Below are 14,825 nucleotides of genomic sequence, written 5' to 3' on the forward strand. Positions count from 1 at the left end.
TAAGCAGCAAAGGAGACACAAGGGGCCATGACGTCATAATTTCAAATTTACACAAAATATTCCTGAGTTGATGATGAAGAGCAAAAAAGGTCTTAGGTGTTCTTTTGGTAGTATTTAAGTAATCTTACTGAAGGGGGCCATAGCTTTCTTAATTGTTTTAAAGGAGGCCATGTAATATGATTATTAAAAATGAAACCAAGGTTTCCAGTAATATCTGAAATCAAACTACTTTTTTCTCTGTTAAAAATATGAAGAATAATGAAGAGCTTAATTCTTTTTTGTGTCTTTACAAATTCAATGGTTACATATAGTAAAAAGCTAAATATTTTAAATCACTTAGGTGAAGCAATAAACTGTTGTAAAAATGCTGACGTCACAGAAAACTAATATTTATACTTATTGTAGTGTAGTTAGCATTATTTTTAGATAATTTTTAGTTTAGAATTTAAAAGTACAATTTTTTCATAATTAATACAAAGTATTAACTTGGTGTTCAAACTTATTAAGTAGGAATTATTTAAGTAGACAGTTTTAAAAAAGATATGGTTTTAAAGCTCTTAAATTTAAAGACTAACAGTGCTTGAAATTGTCTAAAAGCCTTTTTAGAACATTTTATTGGCAAAAACTTTCAACAACTAAAAAAATAACATCAACATTATATTAAAAAAGACATTTTAAACAAAAAATTCACTTAATTGTTGTGCCTTTGCAAACCCCTATAAAAAAAATTCACTGTAAATTTTCAGCATATTTTTTATCTTTGCTGTCTAAGTTATTAATTATAATGTCTTTTTATATAATCTTATTAACAGTCTTACATAAGTTCAACGCGACTTACTGTGACTTAAAATTGGTCACCATTATTGACAGCTATGTGTACTTATATTTTGTCAATTTTCTTGTGAGGTTTTAGAATTATAAAATGTAAGTTCTATTGCGACTTTGTGGACTCAGAATTTGTTAGTTCTATAATGACTTTGTGATTTTAAGTTATGTCAGTTCTATTGTTAATTTTCGGACTTAAAAGTTATCAGTCCTTTATTGACTTGGTGGGTTCAAATTTTGTCAACTTTATCATTACATTGTGGACTTTAAATTTGTTAGTTCTATATGGATTTTGTGTAATTGTTTTTAGATAATGGATTTGTCATATACATTATAACACCAAATGGCTGCGATTCTTAACCTTGGGATTTACCCCTGAGGTGAATTACCTTATTTTAAGGGGTAAGTTTTCTTTATTATAAGTTTTCTAAACAATATTTATCAATTTTATTTTTTTATAAGTTAGTGATTAACTGTAATTTTTTCCGAGTTAAATAAACTATTTAAATTTTTCCTTTTATCTGTATCTAATGAGCTTAAGGTTAAAAAAATCTATTTTTTCCTCAACTTAAAGTATTATTTAAGATATTGGGGGTAAATTAGAAAATAACTTCCAAAGTGTAATATGACACCTTTGGTATGTTTATCAATATGAATCCTTACTGTCTGATAATTTTTTCAACCCCTATGTCTTTCTAGTTCAACTGAAGGACTACCAAAAAAGCTAATAGTATATGTGAGTAATGCTTTTGAAATATTAAAATATTTAAGCTTTATTGTAAATTTCACCTAGATCTACTTATAAATAAGGAACACTATGAAATTAAATTGTCAAACATATAAGAAAGTGAGATAAAAATGTGAAAAATACTATCTTTAAAAATGGTTATATATACTTCTAAAACTTGAGGATGCCATCTAAGGTCATAGATTAGTATACAACCACACTAAAAAACATAATTGTATTTAAACAATAAGCTAGAACTATATAATACTTAAAGATATTATATACTACCTATTAAAACTGGGCATAACTTTTGGTGGCTGTATTCTATTTAAAAGAATATATCAGACACTTCAAAATAAAAAATCATCATACTTTAAAAAATGCTTTAAATTTAGTCAAATCTTTAAAAATAGAATAAGTTCTAACGAGAACATACTAAAAGATTGTATATCTAAATTCAAATGAATTATAAAAAATAAAAAATTTAATGTACATATACTATATGTTCCTAAAAGAACCTTAAAAAAAACATTAAAATAATAAATGAATTCAGTTCTGTAACTTCATCTATAAGGTCTTAACTGGAATACTAATGCAATCACACTGTAGTTGGTTTCAAAAACTATATATTGAAGATTCTAATGAAGATACACAAATTTATATTAAGGTATTCAAAAATAATTAATTTTTCATTGTTGTTGAAAAGGAAGATATATACATAACTTATTTTTTTTAATTAATATACAGAACTCAAAAAATTGACATTAAAAGAAGTTTTTCGCACTCTTTTCAAACCTTGTTTTTTTTTAATATTAATAAAAAACATTATGCATTGTAAGGTTTTAGTGTAATGTACAACCACACTAAAAACCATAAGTAAATTTAAACTTAAGGAACTAAATATTTTATACTATTTATTAAAACTAGGTATGACTTTTGGTTGTTGTATTTAAAAATCTAAAACATATCAAACACTAAGAAGTAAAACACATCATACTTTAGAAAACACTTTAGATGTGGTCAAAATTTTCACACAAGAATTAATTCTAACTGAAATATACTATAAGAATGTATATTTGAATCATGAATTAACTTCTTACAACTAAAACAAAAAACCAATTGTATTTATAAAGACTATTTAAAAACAACTTTACAATAAACAATAAATAAGTTCAGTTCTGGAAGTCCATCTCACAGATCTTTACTAGTACGTCTTCGCAATTACACTGTGGATGGTTTTTATAGCTGAGCTGTGTATTAAACGAAATAAACTTGCTTTCTGGTTGAAAGATTTTATAACTATGCTTAAATGATGTTCAAATGAATGCAACATACTAAATGCAATGTGAACATGGTATACAATTACAGTATTGACTTTTTTGTTAAATAAAATTTTATTCTTAAACAATCTGGAGAAATTTAGTTTTTATATATTAAATCAAATTAAACGTCAATGTTGTTTTATATATTAAACACATATTAATACCGTTGTCTAGTAGAATAAAATTTGAACTTTTTACTATAAATAAAACTAACTTTGCTCAAACATCATCAATTAAAAAAAGTCTCTAGGCTTCAAACAGTTTTATTTTTTTATCTAAATATAGTTTTTTTAGATTTTTAATCAGATATCAGATTTTTAATATAAATTTTAATATTAATAAGTGATTTTAGACATATATATCTTATCTAATAAAGTATATCTATTAAAAAGAATCTAAAAACTATTTTTTAAATTATTTTTTTACATTAAGTTCTTACTCTTATAGTTAACTAAGAACTGATTATATCAATAAAAATTACATTTCTAAACATAACACTGAAACAAACAGTTATATTCACTGACCTTACTCAAACCTAATGTAAACGCATCATGTTAATGATTGAGTTTATTTGAACAATACAATTATAAACTTTTACAATAATATGTTTGTACTATCTTATATTAACTCAGTTTTACATGATAAATTGTTAATCCCGTCTTTTGTAGCCTTAAATGATATTTTAGAAAAAATGATTTTAAAAACAGTTTAATATATTTTTTATACTTATTTAAAAACACTTAGCAATATTACTGGTATTGTAATTACATATTCAAAGATTACAATAAAATACTAATCAAAAATACTGTCAAAATTACTTAATTACGTCGTAATAAAATACAAAGTTTCTCTGCTGTTCCATTTAGTTGAACATCAAATATTATAAAACCAGTCAACCGAATAGAAAGTTTACATTTTTTTACAAATAGCTATGTAAACTAGCCACAGTATAATTGCAGTGACCTATAGTCAAGTTTTTCCAGATGTAGTTCTAGATTTGTATTTAGTTATTATTATTTTAGTTGTTAAATGCAAAGTTAATTTTAAAATAATGTTTAGTTCTTATGGTTTTGTATGTTTGATTTTAATTTAATAGTACATTTTTATAGTATATACTTGTTAGATTTAACTCTAATGTAACAGCTTTGACCACATTAAAAGTATTTTATATAGTACAATGTACATGGTATTTCATATTTATTAGTGTTTGGAATTGTTCTTTAACACAATGTGTTCATTCATCTGTCATGCCTAGTTTTTATAGAATAAATTTAGTATTATAAAAGTTAGTTTAGTTAAGTTTTAACTTAGTCATGGTTTCTAGTGTAGGTGTAACATATACAAGTACCTTACAAGTTTATTATCTAAGCACAACCACATCTGTAGGTTATATCCTTACAATTTTGTTATTCAGGAAACATATTTATAATTGGCATCCTAGAGGTATCACCAGTCTGTTAGGTAACAGTTCAATTAAAGTAAAAAAGTATATCATCTAAAAATTTACTTGTATTTTACTATCACTTTTTTAGGTAATCTTTATCACATTTTATCTCATATTCCCATGTTTTTATTGTAAGAATTGAAATAGTAAATTTTATTTAACAGCAGGTTCAAAGAAATTTTAAAATAAAGTTTGGATTTAAATTTAAAAAATCAATAATCAGAATTAATAACTCCCTCTTTTAATAGCCATTTAAGTCTAAATAAAAAGAAAACTGGGTTTAGAAATATTATCATGTAATAAGGTGTCATATTAATAAAAATGCCATAGGGGGATTTTAAAAGTCCACAAAGTCACAATATAACTGAAAACATTTTGTCCACAAAGTCACTATAACAGGGTTGCCACACACTTAAGGAACTCATGGAACTCAGGGAATTTTCAAACTGTAGAAAATCTCAGGGAAACTCAGGGAATTTTGGCATTTTTCTTTTAACTCAGGGAAACTCAGGGAAGTTTTGATTTTTTTCTCTAAATTTCAGGGAAGTTTTTGAAAATCTTAGGGAAATTTTTTTCTAGATCTAGAATAAGCTTTAGTTAATCCAGTTTCAATATTTTGTTCAAAAGTAGTAATTTTTATTATTTTAGTGGTTATTTAGAATTATTTCAGCCTTGCGGCTAGTTCTTCAATATTCTTAGTATTAACATTGTAGTTTTTTAAGTTTTAAATTTATATTTACTCAAGTAAAATCAAACAGTTTAGAGAAGTGAAAGTTGTTGTTAACTATTCATTGAAAAGTTCTAATAAACCTTTTATTTTTAGTTACTTATGTAGTTTAAAAAACACTATGTTGTACTATTAGTTTTTATTTTTTAAATAATAAATTAAACTTTATTCTTTTATGTAGAAAGTTAACTAACAAGTTTACACAAAGTTGTGCAAAAATTAAGTTTTTAATTTTTAATTGGTTTAAACCTTTTAAGATTGAGTTTTTGAAAACAGTTTTTTTCATAAATTTAATGCAGAAGCATACACATACAACCTTCCTTTTATTATTAAAGAAGAAAAATGAGAATGAGGTGTTAATAATTTGTATTAGAAGAGAAAAATTTTTTTTAAGATTTGAAAAATACTCAGGGAAACTCAGGGAAATTTAAGGTTACTCAGGGAAATTTTTGGTCACTCAGGGAAGATTTTTTGGCTGAAAGAATGGCAACCCTGCTATAAATACTAAAACATAAGTTTTATAATAAGAAGAAAATAAGTTACATAAGTATTGATAATTTAAAAATATAGATAACTAAGACAGCAAAAACCAGTAGCATGATAAATAGTTTTAGGAGTTTGTATAATATGGGTTTGCATGAGCATGACAACTGAGTGATATTTTTATTTGAAAAATTGTTTTAATTTTAATGTTGACATTATTTTTTAACAGATTTTAAACAATTGGTTGACAAATTTTAAGCAATCAAAAACATTTTAAATGTGAGACATTTAGAATCATTTTTTGAATGCTTTTTTATTTATTACTGTCCTTTTAAACTGTTTTTTTTTAAGGAAATTTTATGTTTTGTATTTTTTTTCTGCTTTTACTTAAAAGAACTGGGGAAAAGTGCACTGTTTGACAATAACAATTATTTATATTCTTTATTCTCCTTGCTAAAAGACAAGTAAGTTGAAATGCAGCTCGAACCCAAAGAGAGAAGTAGAATCAGGTTAGATTGTTTTTGAAAATGGCAGGAAGAGGAAGTGTAATGGAATACTGCTTTTACTGCTGTTCCATTTAGTTGATAATGTTATAAAATCAGGCAAACAAAAAGCAAGTTGGTCGGGAGAAGATTTACCATTTAAAGATATAGCTATATAAACTACACATAATATGATAGCAGTTATATTCTAATCAAGACTATATAGAAGAATTTCCAAGTTGTACTTAATTATCATTTTAATTGTTTGTTGTAAAGTTGTGTTTAAATAATGTTTTCTGTATTTTTCATTTAAACTCAAATTAAAGTTTATATTTTAAAAGTATATTCCTGCTACATTTAATTTTTGTCTAATAGTTTTAATCACGTGTTTTTTAGTTTTTCTAACCGGGGTAAAATAGTAGATATTAAGTAACTTTCAGACTTTTTGATGTTCTTGTATTTAAAGAGTTAGTTATTTTTAAACTGTTGTTTGTTTTATGTGTAAAAAGGACAAAATTATTAGGTTTTTGAAATAAAATATTTTCAAATATGATAACATATATAAATACATTTATTACAAAATATAGACAATTTTATAATGAAAAAAAAAAGTAGTGTAGAATGAAATTTAGCTTAGTATTTTTATCAAACTACTAATTATGTTTTCAATTTTAAATTAATTTAATAACCCTTGTTGGACTAACTTAAAATTTGTCGAGTATTTGAAGTTCCTAAACTGTACTGTATAATTTTATGATAAATTAAAAATATTTATTATTGTAGAAATACACACATTTAAAAATTACTTTTTTTTGTTAATTTTTAATTGCAAGACTGAATGTTGTACTGAAGGAAATTTTGACAGTAAACTTAATTAGTAAAAGTTAGAAAACTAAAGTTTATTAATGATTTTGATACTCATGTTCTTAACCATTGATATATAAGTTGTTGTATTAAGTCTTTAATAAACAATGCAATGTTGATTAAATTTTAGTTCATAAAAAAGTTTAAAATACTTATATATTTAATAGAAATCATTAGGAAACATTATTATTTAAGTTGTATTGGACTTTTTAAGTTGTACATAAATTTGTAAGCACTATAAAAGCATAATATATATAGATTTTTTTTTTAGTACAACAATAGAAAAAATTTTTCATTAAATCAAAACTAATTCTTGTAAAAGGTTTTATAGTTAAATTAAGTTTCTGTTGTTTAGTAACCTTTTAGTACACATATTAGTTTAATAAAAAATTGTAAACAAGACCTTTATAAATATATTTTGTACTTTTATTAAATGTGATGAACATTTATGTTGTATTTTACATAAGTTTACTTACTTTAACATGACATTTTATCAGATTGTTAAGAATTAAAATGAAAAGAAATGCATTCCACCAACAAGAAGTCATTTCAACTGAAAACAATCAGAATGAAATTGACTTAAAGAAAATAAAACTTGAAGAAGTATCACTACCACCAAGTAGCTGTGTTGAATTTCAGACATTTTGTAAAAATTCTGCAAAGGAAAAATTACTAAGTTTCAAAAAATCTGGTAAGTAATGGTTTAAAATAGTCATTTATGAGTATTCACATGTCTTTTAGTACTAATACAAACTATTCATTTATAAAATAAAATAATATATAAGTATTTGATTAATATATCGACTCTATCATTTTATTAATATTTGAAATTTAACAAATAAAACAATAGCTTCAAGTATATATAATTTTTAATTAAATAAATAGCAATGTTTGTTTTGTATCCTAAAATTCTTGTTAATAAAATTTCAAAGAAAAATCTTTTCAAATATTTCAAGTTGCTAAAAAATCTATAATCTAATTTTAGGTAAAATAAGGAATAACCGATTAAAGATGATTTCGATGGTCAAGTCTAGTTTATTGTTTTTAGATGAAAACAGTAAAAGTAAACTATGCCAAGTCATGAACAAGAAAGTAAAAACTCATAATGCTGCAACTTATTATCAGTTATCTAGACTTTTTTACTTACCAAGTCTTTGTAAAGATATGGTTAGCTATATAGAACGTTGTTTTGTACTGGTAATTGAAACTAAAAGCTTTCTAGAATTGGATCTTAGTTCCATAACAATAATACTTAAAAGTTCTAGTTTACAAATAGATTCAGAAGTTGAAATTTACAACTCAGTAAATAAATGGTTGAGTTACAACATAGAGGAACGTAGCAAGTTTGCAAAACAGTTGTTATTAAAAGTTCGTCTCAATCTTTTATCAGACCACTGTTTAAAACATCTCTTGAATGACTCTACATATATTTCTACGAATGATAATTGTGTGGAAGTGTTTAACAACAGAAATAGATTTTATCAGTTAGACTCTGAAACTTGTGACAAAAGAAGATACTGTAGTCAATCAATATTCAATGTAATTATTTGTGGAGGACTTAGTTTTTCAAGAAATAAGGCCATTTGTCAAGTGAAACGGTTGGATGAAAATATCAACAAAAGACTTTCAAATCTTCCGTCAATGTTAGCAGGAAGACATAGTTCTATAGCAATTCATCTAAAAGGAGATATTTATGTTTTCGGTGGTTTTGATAGGAATTTAGATCATTTAAAGTCTGTCGAAAAATATTCACTTAAGAAGAAAAAATGGAGTGTAGTAACTAATATACCCGATGAACGTAAATACTTTTGTGCTTGTGCATTTATGGATAAAATCTATATACTTGGGGGTAGTAATCCCGAACCTCAAGAAACATTAAACTCTTGTCTTGAGTTTGACACAAAACAATTGAAATGGAAAAAAGTTGCAGAAATGAACGAAATGAGACAAAGCGCAGCTTGTGCAATATTTGAAGAAAAGATTGTTGTTTCAGGTGGATATAACAACTACCATATTTCAAACACAGTAGAATCGTTTGATATTTTTGCTGATACTTGGACACCAATGCCAAATATGATTGGAAGAAGAAGTTTTCATTGTTTAATTTGTGTTAAAAGTAAAATTTTTGCTATTGGTGGTGCAAATTTAAACACAAGCTGTGAAGTTTTTGATAAAACTAGCAATATATTTGTCACACTTAAATCTCCAGATTTTCATTCACTCGGTTTGACAACTGTTTCGGTTGGAAATAAAATATTTGTTCTTCATGACTTTAAAGACTATGTGTCATGCTATGATGTTGATAAAGACGAGTGGTCATATAGCTCGTGTAAAGCTCTTCAAAGCATTTCTTCCTACCCAGCTCTGAGAGTACCTTTATATTGAAAACTAGCATACACTTTGTACCAGTTAATTGATAGTGATACCCGGAAAATTATTGAATTAAAGGATTTCAGTTGTTAAGGTTATAAATTTAAGATATTTTTAAAATGAAAATTTAAATTTTAGATGTACGTTTTCTATTGCATTCGCTTACTTTTTTATTTTAAAATTTTTCTTTAATAAACATCAAATTACATGCATTGAGTGTAACTTGATAATTAAAAAAAATTCGTAAGGTTTTTAAAAAAACTTTTTAATGTTTATTTTTTCGTTTATATATGTTCAAAAGACGATTTAATAGAATCTCAAGTTCTTCAGGTTTGTTTATACACGTGTCTTGACAATTATATAACTTTTCTTTAAATAGATACATATAGATTTGATATTTGTGCATAAATTTTTTGTATTTACTGACAAGTTTTAGTATTTAATAAAAATAAAACTTTTGAAGATTTCAATTTTTTATCGTGTGAAAGTTTTATAAATAAATGTATGTTATTTTTTGAAACGTGATATAAGAAAAATAATCCTTGCTTACTATTTATTTCACGCTGAAGATATTGACGGTATCTTTATATTGAAACAACTTAATTATTTATATCTCTTTGATTAATTTTTTTCTTCAATCTATGCGTACTCTTTCGACGAAAAATCTAAGTACTCTTTTGTTATTGTATCAAATTAGTCATTTTATTAATAAATTTACAGTTTTAATTGAGATGAAACAGATAAATATCAATTGCTTAAAAAATTAAAAATTATCTAAATGTTGTTGAAGCAACCGTGTTTTATTCCCTTTTGACAGTTTGACCGTTTTGAAAGTAAATTTTGAGAATATGCAACAGACAAATACGTTTCTCAAACTATTATTATTAGTTTATTAACATACATGTAATTTGTTCTTAATAAATATTAAAAACTTAAACAAGCCATAAATTATATATTTAAGAAAACAATGTACTCCATAAGTTTGTTTAACATTCTTTAATACACTAAAAAACGTTTTGTTTAAAATTTATGAAAATGTGTAATGATAAATATGATAGTTTAACACTATTTTTGAATTAAACAAAAGTAATAAATCATATATAATCAAAGAACTTTATAATAATAAACTTCAATATATTGTATAGTTTTAGATAATTATAAAAAAAATAGCTTATAGTAACAGAAATCGTAAATGGCGATGTAAATCGTTAATAAAAGTACTGTAAAGGTTTATAAACTAAAATTAAAAATAAGATAAGTTTCAAAATACAATTTTCTAAAGTGCGGGCAGGTGTAAAAAGGGTTTTATCTTTATAATTGCGTTTTTGATTAATTCCGTTGTTTTTTAGCCAGTTCAATTCTAACTTTTTCCAGATGGCAGGTTTTACAGATGTTACTTGCATTCTTTAGTTCCTAAATATTGTATTTAATAAACCATTTAAGTTCAAACATATTGTTTTGTTTTTTAATTTCAGAATGTGTTAGAAAGTTCCTTTGTTGTCTTCATTTAAATGCGCTACCATCTTTTTTAAATGGACCTCCTGTATAACCTGTGTACTGTTTAAGTTCGTTATGTGTAGTAGTTATTGCCTTGTATACTACATTCTCTTTCAAAGACTTACTACTTAAAAGGCTGGATTTTTTTTAGAGGCAGTTGCACATATTTTGTCTTCATCTTTCTTATTTTTGTTCTATTTAGTACCTTCTTATTGTGTAGAATCAAAATGACTTGACATTTTCTACAGAACAGTAGGATAATTTGCAGTTGTTTCTGTTGAAAATATTTTCCATGGTTTTTAAAATGTTTATCAATTAGCTCCAAGAATTTTTTCCCAATATTAGTCTTAACACTGGATGGCAGTAGGGAAGTTTAAGAACATAATCTTTTATCTTTCGTTTCTTTTTATCTATAGGGTTGGTCTTCTTTTTGTATTCCAGTTCGTTTTGAAGTTAGATTGGCATAGAGCAACTTGGTAGTTATGTTTTAAATTGTTGAAGATTTTTTGGTCTAAGGGCAGCCTATTTAATATTTTCGCTATCATCTTAGGTAGGTTTTCTCTGACTATCATCGGGTCGTTGGAGTTATTGTTGATGTATTTGTATCAGCAATTGTAGATGTGTAAATAAAACTATTGTTGATGTTTTTTACAAAAGAAATATTTTTGAGATCTCTTGTGTTAAAAAAGTATTATCAGATATACCGTAAACGTTATAACAAAAATTTGTATCTTGCTAAATTGATTTTTTCAAATATTTTAGAATCTCCTCCCATGTTTCAGTTATGTAAGCTTACAACTTTAATGAAATTTAAATTTCTACAACTTTAGCACTTTAGTTGTTTTTGTTCATGTTCATCATAAATGAACTAAGTGTAAAATTTAAAATAGTTGATTACTCTCTTTAAAAACAAAAAAGTTTTTTTTTTGAAGTTTTCAGAAAGTAAGTCTGAATGAGTACTTTTTAGAGTAATAAACTACATTAACTTTTTTTCTAATTTATGTAAAACTAGTTATGTTCGTGAATACTTTTTCATTCAGTACTTCTACGCAATTTTTATTTGTAAAATTTGTAACTTCTTAGTCCTTTCTGCAAGCTCTAAACTTAGTTCCCTAAATTTTACAGTTTAGAAACTAAATATAATTATTTAACAACTAGTTGTACATAAAAATGATTTAAACATACAAAGTTATAATGTAATGTACAAATATAGGATCCAACAGAAAGTTAATAAAAACTGATGTTTGAAAACTCTTAAGTCTTTCCTTAAACTCATATTTCAAGCGTCTAGTTGATTAATTATTTATCTAAATAGCTATTTATTTCATATAAAAATCTGTTTGACTGAACTTAGTATATAACAGTTACTAGTTCTAAACATTTCTTTTAGATTTATATCAATTTGTTTAAATCTTAATTACAAATAAAAAAAAGAATGAAAAGCTATTAAATTATTATTAAATCTCGTCATTATGATGATTGATAACTTATTCAATTTTGCTTTAATAATTAAAAAATAATGTCAAAGATTTGTGTATCAGATATTTTGAATATTCTAATGAATTTTTTTGTTAAATAACTTTTCTTAAAACATTTCAAATTTAAAAAATTGGTTTAAAAAAAATTTTTAAAGGAATAAATTTTATGTTTTTATACTCCGAATTAAAACTAACGTAGAATGTAAGTGTACTCGTACACTTGAAACTAATATAAACCACCCCATATAAATATTATAAAATAAAATTTATAACCAGTATCAGAAATTTGCTTGTACTTGATTTATGTGTTTTAGCAATTTTTAAATTCTTATAAGTTTAAAATAAATGATGCGTTTTTTAATTTTTTATACGTCATAACAACTTGCACATATTTATAAAACTAAAACAGTAACCAATATCAAAAACAAAAAAACGTTAAAAGAAGAATATCATCCGTTTAGTTCTAAATTTTAATGAATATTTTGTTAAAGTTCATTTTGTTTATAAATAAGTAACAACAGCTAACAGTTTTTTGCATTGAATAAGTTTTGTTTTAAAGTAGCAATTTAAGTTTAAAAAGTTAACATTTAGTTAACTAGTTTAGATTAGTTAGTTAATATTGTAGAAAACTTAGTTTATACTAAAAATATAAAGTATAATATATTTAAAATCAAAATAATTGTACCAGTAAAGTAAAAAACTAATTTATTGTTCAAGAAATTGTTTTAACTATTAATAAAATATTCAGTTTTAAGTATGTTTTCTATTTAGCAAAAATTAACAATAATGTTTTTATTATTGGTTTAATCATGTAAGTTTGTACCATTATTTAATTTTTCAACTGTTTTATGGTTGAGTAAATTTTTGTAAGGATACTTTTAGTCTACAATTTCATATGCTTTTTATTAAAATGTTATTCTAACATAATAAGCACAATATTTTCAATGTTGTTGCAACTATTAGTTTTTACTTTTTTACAAATGCACCTAGTGGTGATGTGTGATAAATAAACGTACTTAGTGTTTAAAATGACAATATTTAAACATCTTAATTTGTTGGTATTTTAATACCTAAGTCTTCTTTTCTTTGGGAAATTTTTTTTAACTAATATTTAGCTTTTAGTTCTACTTTTTTTAAATTTTAACATAATTTATGTTATTATTTTTTAACATCAAAAAACTTGCATACTATTCTAAATTAGCCGTAAAAGTTGTTTTAATTGTTGTAAAGCGTTTGAAACACAAATTTTAATATTTAAACAAAAAAGTAGTTTAACTTCAAAAAAAGGTTATTCTTTCTAATACATATATTAAATGATTAGATTTAAACGTACAAAGACTTTCAAAAACTAGTCATAAAAAATTTAAAAAAAAATAAAATTGTTTAAGTTATATCAGAAGTATAACTAAACAATTCGTACAATGTTTCATATTTACAGTTTGTTAAATTTTTTTTTGAGGTAGTAAATTTACTTATTTGCTGATTGTTAGCTAATTAGAGGTATCGTTAGAATAAATATCTATATATTAATAAACAATAAAAAAAAAAAGAGTCAAAAAAAGTATGTTTTTAATTTCTAAATTTTTGTATTTAAACAACTTGTTACTATAATTACTTTAAAGTGTAATAAGATAACTGTAATTAGTAAAATGAATAGTCTTTTATATTTTTTTATAAAAATGAGCTTCAATACTAAAACTAAAGTTAGTTGTTGCTTAGAACAAAAAATCCAATGAATATTTTATATAAATTAGAGTTAAATATAGTTTTAGTAAATTAAATTCATAACTAAAAAAAGTATGTGAACATACTTGCAACAAAATCATACCAAACAAGTTAAAATATATTTTTGATGTATTTTATTAACAACTAAACATAAAAAAGTATAGTAAAATGTTTAATGATTGTAGTTATTGCAATAATTATAGAAAGCAAAATTTTAACTTTTTACGTAGCCACATCACTTAAGAAAATTAAGAAAAAATTATAATTAAGTAACAAAAAATAGTATTTCTATCTCTTCATTTGAATAAAACCTAGAAAGCTGACAAATGTATTTACAATCGAAATAACAAACTAAATAGAATTTATTTAAAAGTCATTAAGGTGAAAATAACATAACATTATACCTAAAAATAGTTTCAATATTGTAATTATTACTAAAATTACTTAAAGGTTAAGCTTTGATAATGCCCAAAGAAATTAAAGCCAAAAACTACAAGGTATAAAGAAATTATTTAAACAGTTTTAAGTATCTCTAAAACCTGTAAAAACAATTTTTAAATTTTACAATTAAGGCTGTTACCTGCTGAACCATGATTCAAGAAAACTATTTTTAGTTTACAACAGATCATAGACAAAAAACTATTCACTTATTAATTGAATAAGTTCAAACCTTAAGTTTTTTAATTAGTCTAAAAACGTATCAAAGCACTTAAGAAATCAAGTTTCTTATATCTTCTGTGGCCTACATATATATTTTATATAATGATAAAATTTTTCACAGTATACATTTAAACTAGTTTTATTAAAACCTATAAAAGCTATTAAAAGTTTAAACTTATTGTTATGTTATTTTAAAATAAATGACTAGTGTAAGATTGTGC

At 24.0% G+C, this 14,825-nt stretch overlaps 1 protein-coding gene across 1 annotated transcript; it reads left to right on the forward strand.

The window, feature by feature from the left end:
- The first annotated feature begins 6,002 nt into the window (after positions 1–6,002).
- Positions 6,003–9,259, forward strand: LOC145841697 (kelch-like protein 7). Its single transcript, XM_082949048.1, has 3 exons — positions 6,003–6,037; positions 7,372–7,565; positions 8,151–9,259. The coding sequence occupies exons 1-3, from the start codon at positions 6,003–6,005 to the stop codon at positions 9,257–9,259; spliced, it is 1,338 nt and encodes a 445-aa protein (XP_082805174.1).
- Positions 9,260–14,825: the final 5,566 nt, after the last annotated feature.

This window comes from Thalia democratica, chromosome 7 (assembly GCF_965202585.1).
Source record: "Thalia democratica chromosome 7, ktThaDemo2.hap1.1, whole genome shotgun sequence".
Classification (NCBI taxonomy): Eukaryota; Metazoa; Chordata; class Thaliacea; order Salpida; family Salpidae; genus Thalia; species Thalia democratica.